Here is a 20,765-nt window from a genome sequence, read left to right on the forward strand (position 1 = left end):
AATCCTACTCGTACTGGAATTATTATCTCTTCGCCGGACTTGGTGTCGCCACAGGGTCTGGTTCTTCCCTCTCATTCAGCGTCATCAGAGCTGCCCTCCTCCTACCCTTCGCTTTCTCTACCTGCTCAACCAGTGGTTGACGACGCTGAGTCAGTCCGGACGTCACATCGTAGTAAGAAGCCCACTCAGTTTTTTGGCGATCCGTTGCGGCGTTCTGTCAAGTCAGTTGAGGAGGACCCAACTTTGCCCTCTGAAACGGTTATAGTATCTTCGTCCTCACCACGAAAACCCCTCATTCGGGATCGTTTTCCACCTGGACCTTCAACGACGACGTCTCCCCCTCTCGCTCATGCAAAAGATGTTACTGGAAAGGATTGACTATCTGTCAAGTTTAAAACTCTACTAAACTCATTCAAACTCCTTCATGTTATCATGTTCTTTCTGATTAACTGTACAGCAGTTGTGTGGGATAGGGGGGGGGGCTATCAATCATTTGCTCGTTTGGGTGCAGTTTTTATTATCTCTCTAATTTTGGGTTGTTTCTCAAATTTTTTCTGCCGCGGGGAATGTCGTGAGGCGACCTTCGGTACCTCGTTATTTACTTGTTCTTTTGCAGTCTCACTGCAGATTGATGTTAATTAAACTAACCGAGGTCATTGTGCTAATCTATACATAAAACCACGCAGAGCGTGTTCATTCTCTTCTGATATCTATATTGTTTGCTAGATAACCTTTATACAACTTAAACTCATGTTCTTTCAGGATAAACTTCCTATTCCAAGTATTTATTCGAAACCAAGCAATAAAGTGATTCAAGTAACAAATTATTCAACTCTAAAACAATTTACTTATTGTTCAAACAACCAAGTTTTCATTCTAAAACCTCGGCAAATCTCAAAGCTATAGGATAAAACTTGACCTGCGATTTTTTTTAAAATTTGAAAAGTAATGAAGAAAATTGTTAACTTCAAAAGACTTGCGGCGTATCCGGTATTGATGGTGCCTAGCAATCATATGATTACGAGTTCCAATCGCACATGTGCTGCTCTTTTAAAAGAGAGGGCTTGCAATTTAGCCATAGCTCACTATGCTAATCGTGACTCATTGTGGTCTATTTGAACCTTCAGCGATTGAACTCCGGATTAGGCCTTCGCGCTGGCTGACTCAGAAAACTGTTTTATGGCTTCAGGAACACTCAATGCTGCGCGATGCATAAGGAAAACAAATGGAAACGAAAACTGTAATTAAAGCTATAGAGAAAACATAATTTTTGGAATTGAAAAAAATAATAATTAAAAATGAAATGTTGCAGCTAACACTGATATACTACCTCCTGAACAGCCAATTATGGTTATTTGACTAAATCTGTGAGCACGATTGGTTAACTGGGGAGTTAATATGAGCCACTTCTATGATTTGGAACAACTCGGGTTTCAACCACCGCAACATTTAAAAAAAAGCTTACTTCACACGAGGGCGAGTACCGCTTCTTCCCTCAATTAGGATTTCATGCTTCTGAGGTTTTGTTCCGAGTTGTACAAACGGAATAAACGTACCAAGACATACAGTGTGCGACAGTTTTAACTAAATAAACCATTAACAAAACAAAAGTAGACCGTTAACAAAACATACAACGGATAAAATCAACAGATTAATTTGGATACATCATACTAAGGAATGCTATCATAATAAAAAACAGTGCTTATTGAGTTATTCAGATTAAACTGTCACACCTGATGATATGCCTGAGATAGTTTAGCTCAACAAAATTTCTTTGAAATCAAGTGGTAGAAAATCAAACTTTGTTAATTGACAAGAGAGGGTGGGAAGCTCCTTCGGATATATTTCCCTCGGTTGTCGAGAGTAAAGCTCTTATGACCAAATAGTTGCTCATAATTTTCTTTTTCTGTCCCTCGTCTGTCAATCGACCCCGATCCAACCCACCTTCCTTCTCCCCCTCTCCCTTTCGACCCTCACTGAAAGACGCCCTGGGGCCTTCCCGGTCAGGAGTTTTCTCTCTCCTGATTCCGCTCTTCAAAGGAACCACGAAACCTTTATCTTCATAAGTCCAGTTATCATGAGCATCAGCAGAGGTCTTAACAGCGGAATAATTGGCACTTGCATGTCGCACTCTGTTTTCCCTAACTGCTTGGTGTTCCTCGGGACCTCCTCCTCCTCCTCGCCCGTACATCAATTCGTACCCAGTGAGTGTGGAACTGCGGATGCGTCGCGTGGAGCAGTCCAGAGATCCCCACTTTTCTTTTCTACCGCTGTGGTCATCTTTCTTCTCCGCTGACACCTCACTAGTTCGTCGGAAAGTATCATTAATTGAAGACTTCATTAAATTGTACTTTTGGTTTTGATGATGTTGATGATGCCGTTGACCGTGATTACCTTTCTCTGGTATGTTATCATGATAGAAATGGTTGTTTGTACAAGCATCAAACAATTTGGATGTTTCTTTTTCTCGACTCTGCCTGACTTCCCAATTTGAGGATCGATCATTTGAATGATGTAACGGCGAATGAGGCGCACTGTGACATTGATAGTGGTCTATAGGTCCATACACGGAGCCATGCCGTGAACTGTGGCCATGACGCGCTATATCTAGGTATTTCCCGCAATTTTGTTGGGTATTTTTATGATGACCTGAAGGTAGTCGAGGTTTTTGCTTATCTGAAAGAGGTAAATTATGCCATTGGTCATCGGTGAAGCTTTTCTGGCGCATATTTTGCAGTGCCTGGCGAGATAACGGCATTGGACCCATTGGTCGCGCGCTCGGATTTCTCCGATATGGACTCCTTTGCGGATCTCGAGTTGAATCGCAGGAGGTCTGATAACATAGCGGATCATCAGCTAAGTTCATAAGCGCCTGTGAGTTTCCATTTCGCATGAGTTGGTTTATTTCGGCTAAGTTTAGATAGAGAGTTTCTTCGGCTGTTTGTCTGTTTCTGCTGTTAACTTTCATTGGAGATTGCGATGACGTCACTGTGTTGTCTGAGGAGAGCCGCTCATCTAAGGGGGGTTCTTCTATTGTCACTCTCTAAATTAGGAAAAAAATTTAACACAACAAGTAGCTCGTTAGTTCCCAATTTAACCAGCTTGGCTCAAGAAGTTTCAACAAGAAGACTGCTCGCATCAGGTAGACGGCTTGAATGTGATATCGCTAGTATTTCGTTGCACAGAGAAAGTATTCTGGGTTCGAATATTCTCTGGAAATTGTCTTATTCTCAATCAGAAACTAACCCAGGTTGGTATCGCAGAGCAGATCAGTGCGAATTCTTCTTATTACAGCCGTTTTTATTTTATACGACTTGTTTTTAAACAAACGTTTGCTGCACAGATCATTTCGTCAAAATGGGGATTTGGGAGAGCTCTTAGTCGACCTGAAAAAGAGGTCGAAATTTTTTCCAAAAACCCCTTAGATTTTTGAAAATCTCCTTACTCGAGAAAATCCTAGTTTCGCCCCTGGATCCTAGATAATACAAAAAAAGCATGAAAAGCTCAAAACGGCTCACTAGGAAATATTTTAACTTCGTGTGGCTTCATTTTTTTGTACGTGAAAACAAATATTTTTTAAACAAATTGCATGAACCAAAACTCTTTTCTTCTTAACTATCTTCAGCTCTTTCAATTGAGATCTGGTCTCCTTTTCGTTGAAGGGTAGACAGTTTTGAGACATGATTGCCAATTAGGACCTAATTTCAGTCTCTCTCTGCCCTAGAATTGTCTCCTTTCCAGCCCATCGCCTTAAGACACTGAAGGGAGCTACTCTCTTAGCAGAAGAACCAAATCGCAGAACAATTCCAGCCAATCAGAGGCCTTTAAATTTTCCGACGCTCAGATTGGAATGTCACATTTACCCTCAGAATTTTGAATAATGAATTATGATTAGTTATTATTGATTTAATATTGATAGAGTATCTTGTAGTGTCATAATTCTTCTGTGAAAAAATCCACAGTTAGTGGTAAGAAATTGCTAATACACTGCTGTTAAATATGTATGAAAGCAAGTTTTTACAGAAATTTCAGTGTTGTCTTTCACCGGCTAGAAGGTAACACCAAACATACAGACCTTGTTGGATCTGGCCACCAGAACTTCCAAATGTCTCGCAGAAGATGAGTCACGCAGGAGTCGAGTCACTTGACTCTTTGTTTCAACGATCTCCCCATCAATCTAAATGATCCAATTACAATAAATAATATGTTCACAGCAAAAAAAGTAGGTGCTATAATTTATTTGAAAACACTTCCCGGATCCTGATACATAATTTTGGTTCGCCATTGAATTTTACGAATGAAAATGGTTTAATTTTTTAGATGCAGTTGTCACTAGTGAATCCAAAGGTCAAGTGAAGCCAACACAAAACGTTTTTGACAGGTTTTCTGGAACAGACGATCTAAAATGCTTATTTTCTTTGAAAGATGTTGCTGAAATAAGCTATAAAATTTTTTAGAAAGAACAAGATGTCCCGGATCTACCCAAAAAATGAATCCAATTACTAAATCCAAGTACGAAAAAAAACTTAAATTGTTCAAAGATTATAAAACTTGATTCCACAGTTCTAATAAATGAAAATTCCGCCAGTTTTTAACTCATAGAAACATCCATTGTAAATCATTGTATTACTATTTTTCATTTTTCACTGATATGAACTACTGTGAACGTTTTCGGCATACGGTTTTATCGGTTTTCTGCCTCAACACCAATCAAACACTACTTGAAGAGCACCTACCTGGCACAGCTGGTCGCCTGCCTCTAAACCAGACACACTTGTCGGCGTTGAGTTCGAGTTAAGCTGAAACAAAACAACTGGTGGCTTAGTGGATGGGGGTCTTCGATAATACCAACAATTTTTGGCTTTGCATTGATCTTTTCGGCTTCCAAAAAGCTTCGAGGCGCGAGCATCGATGCAGTTATTTTATCGATTCAATTATTGTGTCAATTATTTTATCGATTCAATTATTGAACAAATGATAAATGATTCGAACTCGGTATGTTTTTTTTTCAGACAAATTTTGACTTTTTAATTAATAATTTTTGACTGAATGCCCACTTTCTGAAAGACTAAAAAATTGCTTTGAGCTCGAATATGAAGTTGCGCGTGGGGAGGGGCTAGGATATCAAAAAATTTCCAACATTTTCTTATTGATTTTTATGGAGCCGTTCTGAGCAGAATACTATACCATACATTTTCCCATACTGAGTAAATTTTCTATTTCAGACCTGAAAAAATCTTGTTCAGTTCTAAAATTTAGGTCCTAAATAAGTTGCGATTGCGATTGTTAAAAAAACTCTTTTTTGAACCAATATGTTGTTTTTTTTTCTAAATTCAAACGTGATCAAAATGTAAAATCTTTTTCCTGGAAAAAATTTAAAAAGCCATCTCAATTTATATAAATGTCCGCACTTCATTCATTGATACGTTAAAAAACAAAGCTTTAACTGTATCCGAAGAAATTTTTCATTTTTGACTGATCTAAAATTATCCACTGATTAAATCGGGACTCAAAGAAAAAATGAAACTTCTTAATACAATTAAATTTTTTGTTTCAGAAAAGGCGTATCTATCTGTGTTGTTTGCTTTAATTTAAAAATCGCTTTCTTAATCCCACGCCTGTTTATTTCAAGCTCAGAGTCTTGCTGTCTCTCAATCCAACGGCAGCTAGCTGACTGAAAAAGAGACGGAACTAAATTAGTCTAACGCTGTTTGCAAGTTAAGCCTAATAAGACATAAGTCGTTTCAGTAACTGTCTAAAATTAGTTGCAAATTTAAAGTTTTCTTAGTAGGAAGAGATGGATTTTCAAATGACATTATGCTTATTTTTTACTGCTTGATTTAATGCGAAATTCATTACATGGCGCAATTGAAGCGCTCCGTTTTATTTTATACTTTTATTTTAAACTAGGTTTTATTTTATTCTCAGCTTAACTTAAGTTGCGACGTTACTCTCAGAGGCTCCTCAAACATAGGATAAACGAGGAAGTTCTAACCAGGTTTGTCCATGACAACAACAAGCTCATAGTATAATATAATGGCATAAGAAACTGGGAAATTGAATTTATGGTGGCGTATCAACGTGCCGAAAGGTCAGTTTGGCGAAAAAAAATGTGAGTCTGCCAAAAAACGAAATTCAGTTTCTCTGCCGAAAAGCATAAACTTTCATGTTTACAAAAAAAACGTTTGGAACGAACGGCAGATTCTTACTGGTTTTTTACTGTACTTTTACTAATGAAATTTGTTCATCTCAGCAAATTAGAGACAAGACTCAATTATAGTGAGACAAAACTCATTTTTTTATTTCACTTGCAGCGCAGCAAATTTACTGCCAAAAATAGACAAGGTTCAACCAGGTCAGGCCGCAAATATTTAACCTTGTTTGTTGCCTTTTGGCAGACTGATCTTTCGCCAATTTTTTTAATATACAGATTTTTTAGATGTTCTCTCACAATGACCTGCATTTTTGGCTCGACCTCTTTTAACCACCAACAAAAGAGTTCTTATTGTTCCATCCAACTGAAAAATGTTGAAGATTTTTGTCATCGGTTGTGCTTTTTTCTCTTTTTTTTGTTTTTGTTTTCCACGCAAAATCAGGTACCACAATTAATCGTCGGATTGGGTAGAGTGATACCTCTTCTTAAAATTGTTTCACTCGTGACTCAAACAACCTTTAAAAAAAAACAATTTTTTTTGCGGCTAGAGAAAAACTGGTTTGGAGTTTTTGCTTTTCGTCTAATTTCGAGCGAGTAAAGCGATCAAGCATACTTATTTTTGGTTAACTTGAGCTGCTTACGAATGCTTATTGTTCCGACTTTCGATACGAAAGTAACGGAATATTTGTGCTCGGGGTGGGTTTTTTTTTCTTCAGACAAATTTCGACTTTTTAACTAGCAATTTTTGACGGAAATTTTTAATATCATTCAAAAAATATTGTTGTCCTGAGCTTAAATTTGAAAAGATATTTCACCTGTGATCATTTTTCGTAAAGTTATGAGGGTTTAAAGATTGCAATTTTGGCCATTTTGACCAATTTGGGACAATTAACGCGCAATATAATTCGCGCTATTAACGCGTAAGCGGAGATTTAATCCGTCCTATAAATCGTTCCAAATTAGTTGAACGAAGCTTATTTGCCATAATTGATTTGTTACAAGGAACGAAAATTATCTTTTTGTACTTTATGTGGCGTTTGGGGAGATGAGTTTCATAAAAAATTTCAAATTTTAGAAAAAATTTTCATTATATTTTATTTCATTTAACTTTTTTAATGTATTACTGCTGCTCAATAAACCTTAAAAGGCAGTCGGAACATTCAGGGCTTCGCCCTGATACAAGCAGTTTTGTTTATGCTTAATTTTAGTTTTACTCGAGTATAATTAGTTTTTGGAGTTTGAAAGATGCTTTTCATGATTGTTTTTCATGATTGTTTTTCTAGTCATTTTTCTTTAAAAACTGATGTCCAGTTTGACTCTTTTACTATGACTGTCGACTATGTCTAAGTTGTAGTTTTTGTCTGTTCCTTTTATCACACCACGCAGAAAAACCAACACTAATTTGAAAGAAAAAACGAGTATCAGGGCGAAGCCTTGAATGTTCCGACTGCCTTTTAAGGTTTATGGAGCAGTAATAACATTAAAAAATTCAATGAAATAAAACAAAACAAATTTTTTTTTTCTAAAGTGTGAAACTTTTTATGAAAATCATCACCCCAAACGCCATACAAAGTACAAAAGGATAGATTTCGTTCCTTGTAACAAACCAATTATGGCAAATAAGCTTCTTATACCAATTTGGAAAGATTTCTAAGACGGATTAACTCTCCGCTTACGCGTTAATAGCGCGAAATATATCGCGCGTTAATTGCCTCAAATTGGCCAAAATGCCAATGTTTAAACCCCCGTAACTTTACGAAAAAAAATCACAGGTGAAATATTTTTTCAAATTTGAGCTCAGGACAACAATACCTTTCGAATAATATTTAAAAATTCCGGCAAAATTGGCTAGTTAAAAAGTCAAAATTTGTCTGAAGAAAAAAAAACCCACCCCGAGCACAAATATTCCGTTTATTTCCTATCGAAAGTCGGAACAAAAATGAGTTCGTTTTTGCCTGCTATTTTGCAATTAGAACCAAGTTTTGCAGAAAAAATTAAATGAGATGGAATAAAAAATCATATTAAAGCCTTCCAACTCAATTGAAAAATATTCAAAAAATCCCTCGGTTTTCTCGGCACAAACACCTTTGTTTAAAATTTTTGTGTTTTCCAGACAAATTCAATAAATAAGAGTCTGTCGTCATTTAAACAATAAGTTTTCATTTTTTGTCCAGTTTGCTTATTTAATTATGGCTATTGAAGAAAATGACACTAATTTGAAAAAAAGTTTGCGTTTTTTAAGGCTATGGTCACAACTTTTTGTGCTATTCGCATGAGTTGGTTTATTTCGGCTAAGTTTAGATAGAGAGTTTCTTCGGCTGTTTGTCTGTTTCTGCTGTTAACTTTCATTGGAGATTGCGATGACGTCACTGTGTTGTCTGAGGAGAGCCGCTCATCTAAGGGTGGTTCTTCTATTGTCACTCTCTAAATTAGGAAAAAATTTAACACAACAAGTAGCTCGTTAGTTCTCAATTTAACTAGCTTTGCTCAAGAAGTTTCAACAAGAAGACTGCTCGCATCAGGTAGACGGCTTGAATGTGATATCGCTATTATTTCATTGCTCAGAGAAAGTATTCTGGGTTCGAATATTCTCTGGAAATTGTCTTATTCTCAATCAGAAACTAACCCAAGTTGGTGTCGCAGAGCAGATCAGTGCGAATTCTTCTTAATACAGCCGTTTTCATTTAATATATTTATACTATCGGATTAGGGCAGGGGTGTCATACGCCTCCTCCTCGAGGATTTGACGCCTTCACCACCCAAAGGGCCCCCCTTTGGTTTTACTTCACGACATCCATTTTTAGCTGACTAACCGGTAAATTTTCAAAAGCGCCCCTGGCGCCAATACATACTATTTTTTGAGGGAGGGGGGAGCGAGCGCCTCAAAATGCCTTTTTTGAGCGCCTAAAAACGTTAAACGCTTTTTTCGACATGTTTTTAAACAAACGTTTGCTGCACAGATCGTTTCGTCAAAATGGGGATTTGGGAGAGCTCTTAGTCGACCTGAAAAAGAGGTCAACATTTTTTTCAAAAACCCCTTAGATTTTTGAAAATTTCCTTACTCGAGAAACTCCTAGTTTCGCCCCTGGATCCTATATTATACAAAAAAAAACATGAAAAGCTCAAAACGGCTCTCTAGGAAATATTTTAACTTCGTGTGGCTTCATTTTTTTGGACGTGAAAAGAAATACTTTTTAAACAAACTGCATGAACCAAAACTCTTTTCTTCTTAACTATCTTCAGCTCTTTCAATTGAGATCTGGTCTCTTTTTCGTTGAAGGGTAGACAGTTTTGAGACATGATTGCCAATTAGGACCTAATTTCAGTCTCTCTCTGTCCTAGAATTGTCTCCTTTCCAGCCCATTGCCTTAAGACACTGAAGGGAGCTACTCTCTTAGCAGAAGAACCAAATCGCAGAACAATTCCAGCCAATCAGAAGCCTTTAAATTTTCCGACGCTCAGATTGGAATGTCACATTTACTCTCAGAATTTTGAATAATGAATTATGATTAGTTATTATTGATTTAAAATTGATAGAGCATCTTGTAGTGTCATAATTCTTCTGTGAAAAAATCCACACTCAGTGGTAAGAAGTTGCTAATACACTGCTGTTAAATATGTCTGAAAGCAAGTTTTTGCAGAAACTTCAGTGGTCTTTCACCGGCTAGAAGGTAACACCAAACATACAGACCTTGTTGGGTCTGGCCAGCAGAATTTCCAAATGTCTAGCAGAAGTTGAGTCACGCAGGAGTCGAGTCACTTGACTCTTTGTTTCAACTATCTCCCCATCAATCTAAATGATCCAATTACAATAAATAATATGTTCACAGCAAAAAAAAATCTGTTCTACAATTATTTTGATTAAATTTTTCGAATGATGCGAAATTAATTTGGTTCACACTGAAATTTAGAACAAATGGTTTTAATTTCTTAGATGCAGCTGTCGCTAGAATTTAAAGTCAACTGAAGCCAACACGAAACGACTTCAAGGTATTTTTGACTGGCTTTCTGGATCTAAAATGCATAACCTCTTCGAAAATTTTTGTTGAAATATGTCATAAAAACTGTCATCTATGAGTTAAAAAATGCCGTTCTGACAATTTTTAACTCGAACATCCATTGTAAATCATTGTATTACTATTTTTCATTTTTCACTGACATGAACTTCTGGGAACGTTTTCGGCATACTGTTTTATCGGTTCTCTGTCCTAACACCAATCGAACACTATTTGTAGAGCACCCACCTGGCACAGCTGGTCGCCTGTCTCTAAACCAGACACACTTGTCGGCGTTGAGTTCGAGTTAAGCTGAAACAAAACAACTGGTGGCTTAGTGGATGGGGGTCTTCGATAATACCAACAATTTTTGGCTTTGCATTGATCTTTTCGGCTTACAAAAAGCTTCGAGGCGCGAGCATCGATGCTCTTATTTTATCGATTCAATTATTGTGTCAATTATTTTATCGATTCAATTATTGAACAAATGATAAATGATTCGAACTCGGTATGTTTTTTTTTCAGACAAATTTTGACTTTTTAATTAATAATTTTTGACTGAATGCCCACTTTCTGAAAAACTAAAAAATTGCTTTGAGCTCGAATATGAAGTTGCGCGTGGGGAGGGGCTATGATATCAAAAAATTTCCAACATTTTCTTATTGATTTTTATGGAATTCTTAGCAGAATACTATACCATACATTTTCCCATACTGAGTAAATTTTCTATTTCAGACCTGAAAAAATCTTGTTCAGTTCTAAAATTTAAGTGTAAAATAAGTTGCGATTGCGATTGTTACAAAAACTCTTTTTGAACCAATATGTTGTTTTTTTTTCTAAATTCAAACGTGATCAAAATGTAAAATCTTTTTCCTGGAAAAAATTTAAAAAGCCATCTCAATTTATATAAATGTCCGCACTTCATTCATTGATACGTTAAAAAACAAAGCTTTAACTGTATCCGAAGAAATTTTTCATTTTTGACTGATCTAAAATTATCCACTGATTAAATCGGGACTCAAAGAAAAAATGAAACTTATTAATACAATTAAAGTTTTTGTTTCAGAAAAGGCGTATCTATCTGTGTTGTTTACTTTAATTTTAAAAAAACGCTTCCTTAATCCCACTCCTGTTTATTTCAAGCTCATTGTCTTGTTGTTCCGACTTTCCATACGAAAGTAACGGAATATTTGTGCTCGGGGTGGGTTTTTTTTTCTTCAGACAAATTTCGACTTTTTAACTAGCCATTTCTGACGGAATTTTTTTATATCATTCGAAAGGTATTGTTGTCTTGAGCTCGAATTTGAAAAAATAGTTCACCTGTGATTATTTTTCGTAAAGTTATGAGGGTTTAAAGATTGCCATTTTGGTCAATTTGGGACAATTAACGCGCAATATATTTCGCGCTATTAACGCGTGAGCGGAGAGTTAATCCGTCTTAGAAATCGTTCCAAATTGGTTTAACGAAGCTTATTTGCCATAATTGATTTGTTACAATACTTGTTTTGTACTTTTTATGGCGTGTATGGGGATGATTTTTATGAAATAAATTCAAATTTTTGAAAAAAAAATTTCATTTTGTTTAATTACTTTTAATTTTTTAACGATATTACTGCTCCATAAACTTTAATGGGCAGTGGGAACATTCAGGGCTGTTTACAACAAATCCTGATACGAGCAGTTTTGTTGTCTTTCAATCCAACGGCAGCTAGCTGACTGAAAAAGAGACGGAACTAAATTAGTCTAACGCTGTTTGCAAGTTAAGCCTAATAAGAGATAAGTCGTTTCAGTAACTGTCTAAAATTAGTTGCAAATTTAAAGTTTTCTTAGTAGGAAGAGATGGATTTTCAAATGACATTATGCTTATTTTTTACTGCTTGATTTAATGCGAAATTCATTACATGGCGCAATTGAAGCGCTCCGTTTTATTTTATACTTTTATTTTAAACTAGATTTTATTTTATTCTCAGCTTAACTTAAGTTGCGACGTTACTCTCAGAGGCTCCTCAAACATAGGATAAACGAGGAAGTTCTAACCAGGTTTGTCCATGACAACAACAAGCTCATAGTATAATATAATGGCATAAGAAACTGGGAAATTGAATTTATGGTGGCGTATCAACGTGCCGAAAGGTCAGTTTGGCGAAAAAAAAATGTGAGTCTGCCAAAAAACGAAATTCAGTTTCTCTGCCGAAAAGCATAAACTTTCATGTTTACAAAAAAAACGTTTGGAACGAACGGCAGATTCTTACTGGTTTTTTACTGTACTTTTACTAATGAAATTTGTTCATCTCAGCAAATTAGAGACAAGACTCAATTATAGTGAGACAAAACTCGTTTTTTTATTTCACTTGCAGCGCAGCAAATTTACTGCCAAAAATAGACAAGGTTCAACCAGGTCAGGCCGCAAATATTTAACCTTGTTTGTTGCCTTTTGGCAGACTGATCTTTCGCCAATTTTTTTAATATACAGATTTTTTAGATGTTCTCTCACAATGACCTGCATTTTTGGCTCGACCTCTTTTAACCACCAACAAAAGAGTTCTTATTGATCCATCCAACTGAAAAATGTTGAAGATTTTTGTCATCGGTTGTGCTTTTTTCTCTTTTTTTTGTTTTTGTTTTCCACGCAAAATCAGGTACCACAATTAATCGTCGGATTGGGTAGAGTGATACCTCTTCTTAAAATTGTTTCACTCGTGACTCAAACAACCTTTAAAAAAAAAAACAATTTTTTTTGCAGCTAGAGAAAAACTGGTTTGGAGTTTTTGCTTTTCGTCTAATTTCGAGCGAGTAAAGCGATCAAGCATACTTATTTTTGGTTAACTTGAGCTGCTTACGAATGCTTATTGTTCCGACTTTCGATACGAAAGTAACGGAATATTTGTGCTCGGGGTGGGTTTTTTTTTCTTCAGACAAATTTCGACTTTTTAACTAGCAATTTTTGACGGAAATTTTTAATATCATTCAAAAGATATTGTTGTCCTGAGCTTAAATTTGAAAAGATATTTCACCTGTGATCATTTTTCGTAAAATTATGAGGGTTTAAAGATTGCAATTTTGGCCATTTTGACCAATTTGGGACAATTAACGCGCAATATAATTCGCGCTATTAACGCGTAAGCGGAGATTTAATCCGTCCTATAAATCGTTCCAAATTAGTTGAACGAAGCTTGTTTGCCATAATTGATTTGTTACAAGGAACAAAATCTATCTTTTTGTACTTTATGTGGCGTTTGGGGGGATGATTTTCATAAAAAATTTCAAATTTTAGAAAAAAATTTCATTTTATTTTATTTCATTTAACTTTTTTAATGTATTACTGCTGCTCAATAAAGTTTGACTCTTTTACTATGACTGTCCACTATGTCTAAGTTGTAGTTTTTGTCTGTTCCTTTTATCACACCACGCAGAAAAACCAACACTAATTTGAAAGAAAAAACGAGACTGCTCGTATCAGGGCGAAGCCTTGAATGTTCCGACTGCCTTTTAAGGTTTATGGAGCAGTAATAACATTAAAAAATTCAATGAAATAAAACAAAACAATTTTTTTTTCTAAAGTGTGAAACTTTTTATGAAAATCATCACCCCAAACGCCATACAAAGTACAAAAGGATAGATTTCGTTCCTTGTAACAAACCAATTATGGCAAATAAGCTTCTTTTACCAATTTGGAAAGATTTCTAAGACGGATTAACTCTCCGCTTACGCGTTAATAGCGCGAAATATATCGCGCGTTAATTGCCTCAAATTGGCCAAAATGCCAATGTTTAAACCCCCGTAACTTTACGAAAAAAAATCACAGGTGAAATATTTTTTCAAATTTGAGCTCAGGACAACAATACCTTTCGAATAATATTTAAAAATTCCGGCAAAATTGGCTAGTTAAAAAGTCAAAATTTGTCTGAAGAAAAAAAAACCCACCCCGAGCACAAATATTCCGTTTATTTCCTATCGAAAGTCGGAACAAAAATGAGTTCGTTTTTGCCTGCTATTTTGCAATTAGAACCAAGTTTTGCAGAAAAAATTAAATGAGATGGAATAAAAAATCATATTAAAGCCTTCCAACTCAATTAAAAACTATTCAAAAAATCCCTCAGTTTTCTCGGCACAAACACCTTTGTTTAAAATTTTTGTGTTTTCCAGACAAATTCATTAAATAAGAGTCTGTCGTCATTTAAACAATAAGTTTTCATTTTTTGTCCAGTTTGCTTATTTTATTATGACTATTGAAGAAAATGACACTAATTTGAAAAAAAGTTTGCGTTTTTTAAGGCTATGGTCACAACTTTTTGTGCTATTCGCAGAAGAAACGGCTCTCCTGGTTATTTTTTGCATATGCTAAGATGATTATAAAACACATTTGTGGATCATGTTTGTGGAAACCTACGGAAAAAAGCACAAAAAAGATATGAGAAAGTGGATCAATTTTCTAAGTTCTCTCAAAACTTATAAACATTTTGTACTAAAATGTTCTCCGCCGCATACAAAAAAAACCTTATAAATGGGGAGGATTCCTTATGAGCTTTTTTTAAAGATCTTAACCAGTAAAAAAAATTGCTGTTGTTGCGCTCCACCTCAAATTTGAAACTTTTGGAGAATGAAAGCAACAAATTCTTGAGAAAGCGAGCTGCAGAATAAATTTTTCGGGCCAGCTCTATATTCTTCATAATCGATTGAAATTTTCTAGGCTCTATGAAATAGAAAACTATATACTCCAACCAAATTGTTAGGATATACCTTAATTGAGGAGGCTTATGTTGTTAAATTGATTTGGGAAACTAGCTTGAAAGATCTAAAAGTAAAAGATAATTTTGGCGCTTACTTTTTCTGTGTCCACAAAAACTCCTCGTGAAGTGTCCCCCCTCACTGTCAAAACCCCTCTGTCCATTGCCTCGCACACAGTCAATCTGTTCACAACCAATTTCTGAAATCATCATATAGTTATTTCAAAACTACTAAAAGTACATTGGTCAATTTGTAGTCAGAATTAAGGAATTTGTTCGGTACGGGTAGTTTTGCTTAACGATGGACTACGCTTTTGTCAATGGATTCTGCATTTTGTTAATGAGCTCCACCTTTTGTATCTAGGTTTTGCAGTTTCTTTGAACCTGAACAAATTTGTGCCGCTCAGCTGCGGAATCTAAAACGCCTTTGTCGGTGGAATTCAAAACTAGCATGGCTGAACATTTGTCTCCAAATTTCGCATGGTCTGTGGATTTTAGACAATTATCCGCTAGCTAAAATCCAATTTCAACGCCTAGTGTTTAATCATTTCTTTTAATCCGTCAGATTTTGGACTTCAAAGAATTTGCAAAAATCGTCACAACATAGGTGGTTTCCAAGTCAATACAGATGAAATGCAAATCACTAGTAAGGAACCAAGCTTAGCATTGTAATATGAACAAAAATGGATGTCAGAATGTCAAACTTCAGAAGGAAGTACCCCCTATAAACATCATTAGTAAAAATCACGTGGTATGTTCTTGACCCTGAGAAGCACTGACCTTGAACTTGAGGCCTTTTCGAGTAGTGGCTGTGCATCGTCTGTTGCCACTGATATAGAGATCTCTATTGGTTTTCTCCGTTGCAGATGTGCTGTGATGATCTCCTCGAATGGTTGGGGAGGGTGGGTTAGGGGGACAGTTGTCAGCATCCGACGAAAGAGACAGTGAGACGCTTGGATCGGAATCAAGCTGCTCGTAGCTGCATCTAAAAATAAATTTAAAACCCTCTTCGAAATCTTCAGACTCTGTGGTCGATCCTTCGCCATATATCAATGCTGCCGTATCGTTTTATCTCTAGCTTCAAGTCTACATCCTGTTCAATAGTGGTACGAAGTTTAGACGCAAAAACTACGGCCTTGTGTTGTGAAAAGAGTTTCACTCAGCAAAATAAATCTACTATTTTGTCAAAAAAAAAAAGTCTAGTATCGGGAGAAACAATACAGACGGACAATCCTTTGGTAGGCTGGCACTATTTGATAATTCCTGTGACTCGAAAACTAAACAAGACTGCTCGTATCAGGGCGAAGCCTTGAATGTTCCGACTGCCTTTTAAGGTTTATGGAGCAGTAATAACCAATAACATTAAAAAATTAAATGTAATAAAACAAAATGAAATTTTTTTTTCTAAAATTTTAAATTTTTATAAAAATTATCCCCCTACACACCAAATAAAGTACAAAAGGATCGATTTCGCTCCTTTTATTAAATCAATTATTGCAAACAAGCTTCTTTCAACCAATTTGGAACGGTTTCTAAGACGGATTAATTCTCCGCTTACGCGTTAAAAGCGCGAAATATATCGCGCGTTAATTGTACCAATTTGGCCAAAATGGCAATCTTTAAACCCCCATAACTTTACGAAAAACAATCACAGGTGAAATATCTTTTCAAATTTGAGCTCAGGACAACAATACCTTTTGAATAAGAATAAAAAATTTCATCAGAAATGGCTAGTTGTAGAAATTTGAAGTTTGTCTGAAAAAAAACCCACCCCGAGCACAAATATTCCGTTACTTTTGTATCGAAAGTCGGAACAATTATTATTACATTGAAAACACAACTAATTTGATATAAACAAGTTAACTTCTCAATTGGGTGTCACAAAACAGAATCAAAAGGGGGAGAGGGGTGACAAGGGTGGCCATATGGTCGAGCCTTGCGGGATTTTTAACATTTTGAGAGCGCCCCCACATCCAAACTTAGGCGTAAGCAATCGATTATAACGGATAGTTATCATGATTTTTCGACAATTATAACTAATACAAAAATTACCAAAATTAGGTAATGAAAAGATTTATAATCGATTATAATCGTAATATTTTTCAAGAGATTATAATCTAATATCATCGATTATAATTGAGTACAGTTCAAACAAAAAACTGTTTTAATCAATTATAATTTCACACAAAAAGTACAATCTATTTATAATTGATTATATTTGGATTTAACAAAGAGAGATTATAATCGATTATTAATTGATTAATATCAATTTGTTCTCAATTTTGAAAAAACTGGTAAAAAAACTGATTATCGTTCCAATTTTGTAACGAAAGTAACAGAATATTTGAGCTCGGGGTGACTTTCATAACGAAAATAATGGAATATTTGAGCTCGGGTGGGTTTTTTCTTCAGACAAATTTCGACTTTATAACTAGCCATTTTTCAAAAAGTATTATTATTTTGAGCTTCAATTTGAAAAGTTATTTTTACCTGTGATCGTTTTTCTAAAGTTATAGGGGTTTAAAGATTGACAGTTTGGTCAATTCGGGACAATTAATGCGCGATACATTAAGCGCTATTTACGCGTAATGGGAGATCTAATCCGTCTTAGAAATCGTTCCAAATTGGTTGAAGCAGGCTATTCGCCGTTATTGATTTGTTACTGGGAGCGAAATCTATCAATTTGTATTTTATATGTCGTTTGAGGGTATGATAAAAAATCCTAAATTGAAAAAAATGTTCATTTTTTATTATTATTAATTTTGATGTTACCTTTTTCATGTTATTACTGCTCCATATTCCTCAAACGTCAATCGGAACATTCAGGGCTTCGCCCTGATACAATCAGTGTTGTTAACGCTCGAAACTGGATGCGGGCCCCACCTAGCTCCGCTACTAATCCAATATGAGATCCAATTAGAAAATTAGCAAAGTGCATATTGCTGAAGTTTATATCAAATTAATGTCAGGTAGTTTTTTGCTTTTAATATAACAATAACTTAGTCTTTGAGGAACAGGGGATTTATCAATCACTGCCAGCCTATCGAAGAATAATCCGTCTGTATTATCTCTCCCCATAGTAGATTTCATTCCACTATTTCGACAGCAAACTGAATATCTTTTTATCGAGTAGTAGTTCGTGAGTGTAAACTTTGTATCAACTATTGAACAGTTGTGGTAGACTTGATATATAATAATGAAGGGGGACGCGCACCAAAAAAAATTTCAAATTTTTTTCAAAATTTTGCTAGCAGTTTAGAAAATTGTAGCAAAATAGGCTCTCTAATGTGTCTTCGGAGACGCGAGCTTTAAAAATCAGTTTGAATGAATTTCAAAATTCAAAATGATCAAAAAAGTCAAAATCTGCCCACTACGCTCTCGAGAAAATCCTCTTTTATAAGCTTTGTATGGGCCCGGGTTGACCAAAAATACTGGTCATACAATTTTCATATGTAAAAAATTGCTAATCATGCACTTTTCATGCAAACATAGGTACAAAAACAAGCATGAAAGGTCTATGATTAGTGATTTTTCATATATGGAAATTGTATGACTAGCATTTTCCCATTAACCAAAAAAAAAACATTCTTTTTAAAATTTTGTTTCTCAAAATTTTTGGGATGTGTTCGTGACCGAACAAAATGAAAAAAAAAACCATAATATACTCAAAACTAGAGTCACCAAAGGTTTGATTGTCTTGCATTTGCAATGCATTGGAAACAAACTGGATTGTATAACAGTATTCTTACACAAATAATATACTAAAAGAATCTAACTTTTAAATTTTGGCAAGAATTTTCAAAGATGATTATTTTTAAAATGTGAGTTTTTAGATTAGCAGACAAGTATCAAAGCATACATAACCATGCCATACAAAGAAAAGATTGTTAAATGTTTTTGAAAAAAATATATATATCCAGAAAAAAAACGGAAAAATCCAATTTTTGTGTATCCAGGACTTATGCACAGCAAAAATTTTTTTTGCAATAATGTTTGTTGAAAAAAATTTGGTTGTCGCCATCAAAAAAAAATGCTAGTCGTACAATTTCTATATATGGAAATTGTATGATTAGCGTTTTTTTCGACAAAAAGTGTTTTTTTTTTATTTAGTACGATACACCAATTTTTATGCCAAAATAAGAAAAAAGTTCTTTGAAAATTCGATGACACCATTTTAGCAAAATGTATGAAATTGAATGATTAATATTTTGTCATAGACTTGGTTTAAGGAATTGTATGGTTAGTATTTTTTGTCTATGGAGGTCAACCCGGGTAAGCGCATGTATGGGTTTGAATCGGTTCTGAATCAATCCTAAGTTGTCGACGCATGAACGGTTTTGACCATTTGCTGTAGAAATCAAGCAAAAAAGGAGTTTCTTTCATCATATTCGATCATCAATCACTCTGAGTACAGGCGGGGAAGGAACATCCCACTAATTTACACACATCTGATGCCAAGTTATGCCTTGCAGCTCAGTTATAACTAAGACAACTAACCGTAACTATTAACTAATACCCAGTTAACCTCAAAAAGAGTCTGCATGTTATAAATCCCTCATTAACCCATTCCTTCTTGCACTGTTGAATGCCTTTAGAAGAAGGAAGATGAGAAGGAAGACTTGGGGTACTCGACGGCAATTTTTGTTTCATTTCTGCTGATTAGGGGCAAGTAATTGAACCATATCCCGCATATACAGAGGGGCGGGTCGAATTTTACCCTGTGAAAATGAGCGCACAATGGTCTGAAGAATAACTGAAAGGAAGAAAAGATAAACGTGAAAAGCAGTTTTTATGGCTCCGTATCGCTCTTAAATGCCGGTTGTAAATCGGCACCGGACACCTGCGACCTAGCTCGAGTAGATTGTAATAGTAGGATCAGAAACTAATATGCGCAACATCACACCACCATAAATAGTCCGATTGCAATTAAAATTACAGACATAAGGAGAAAAACCAGAAGTGAGGTTGGCCAAAGGAACAAGCCTGGATGTATAGACGAATAGGGAGACGACCATACATGGGCTGGTCAAGGGCATTGTAAACAAACAAACAAAAATAAGTAAAAAACAAAGAACCCTCCCACTCCCTGAAATAACGCGATGTTAAACTTGCAAGAAACAACGGGTATTCGGGCGCAATCAAGGAGAGGATAAGCATCAGATACAAACTCAAGGACTAAATGATAAACAAAATAGATCTCAAGACAAGGTGTCAAACGTTTCTCTAGTTGATTACAACAACTTTATACCAGGCTGATATCATTCAAGTTTGCTTTAAGGTTGCCATGTAGGGATCTCTCTAAGTATTCCCATTTACAGTATCTGATAAAGACTATCTATAAAAGATAAATACAAATAACTAATTCAACAGATAACCATATGCGAATTTATTGGACGCCCTCTCCCCCGCAGGATTCGACCCCTGCCGACCCAAAGGGTCCGCCCCTTGTACTATTTTGAGATATCCATTTTTGGCTGAACGACCCTAAAATTTTTTTAAATTGGGCGCAAAATATACTAATTTTGAAGGGGGAGCGCGCGCCGAAAAAAGGCAATTTTTGGTCAACTTTTTCTAAAAAAGGCCTAAAAACCCCCTTTTTTGGCCATTTTTTTAAAGTTGCCTGCGGCGGAGAAAAGTTGGTCAAAATGGGGTCTTTATAGTGATTTGGGAGAGCTCAGAAGCTCTAGAAAAAAGGGTCGACCAAATTTTCGATTTTTTTTTTAAATCTACAAACCCCCCCCCCCCCCCCCCCCCCACCTCGAGAAAATCCTAGATCCGCCCCTGGCTTCAGGGGATATTTAAATAAAGAAACGCCTTGAAAATTATGACAATTTCTAAGTATAATCATTTTGTATAACTTGAAAGAGACCATCTGAAATTTAGTGGCCG

The 20,765-nt window shown here is 35.7% G+C and overlaps 2 protein-coding genes across 2 annotated transcripts in view; one reads left to right on the plus strand and one right to left on the minus strand.

Annotated features, from left to right (window-relative positions):
- The window catches only part of LOC134839246 (endophilin-B1-like), a 240,021-nt gene that overhangs the window by 67,359 nt on the left and 151,897 nt on the right, over positions 1 to 20,765 (plus strand). The window lies entirely within an intron of this gene.
- Positions 1,705 to 20,765, minus strand: part of LOC134839730 (uncharacterized) — a 34,762-nt gene continuing 15,701 nt past the window's right edge. Inside the window, exons 3-7 of the mRNA XM_063855352.1 lie at positions 15,657 to 15,861; positions 14,975 to 15,076; positions 4,737 to 4,799; positions 4,076 to 4,177; positions 1,705 to 3,043 (exon numbers count right to left, since the gene is read on the minus strand). Of these exons, the coding sequence (XP_063711422.1) occupies positions 1,796 to 3,043; positions 4,076 to 4,177; positions 4,737 to 4,799; positions 14,975 to 15,076; positions 15,657 to 15,861 (1,720 nt within the window). The 3' untranslated portion in view covers positions 1,705 to 1,795. The remainder of the gene's footprint in view (positions 3,044 to 4,075; positions 4,178 to 4,736; positions 4,800 to 14,974; positions 15,077 to 15,656; positions 15,862 to 20,765) is intronic.

The sequence above is a fragment of the Symsagittifera roscoffensis genome, chromosome 2 (genome assembly GCF_963678635.1).
Source record: "Symsagittifera roscoffensis chromosome 2, txSymRosc1.1, whole genome shotgun sequence".
Classification (NCBI taxonomy): domain Eukaryota; kingdom Metazoa; phylum Xenacoelomorpha; order Acoela; family Convolutidae; genus Symsagittifera; species Symsagittifera roscoffensis.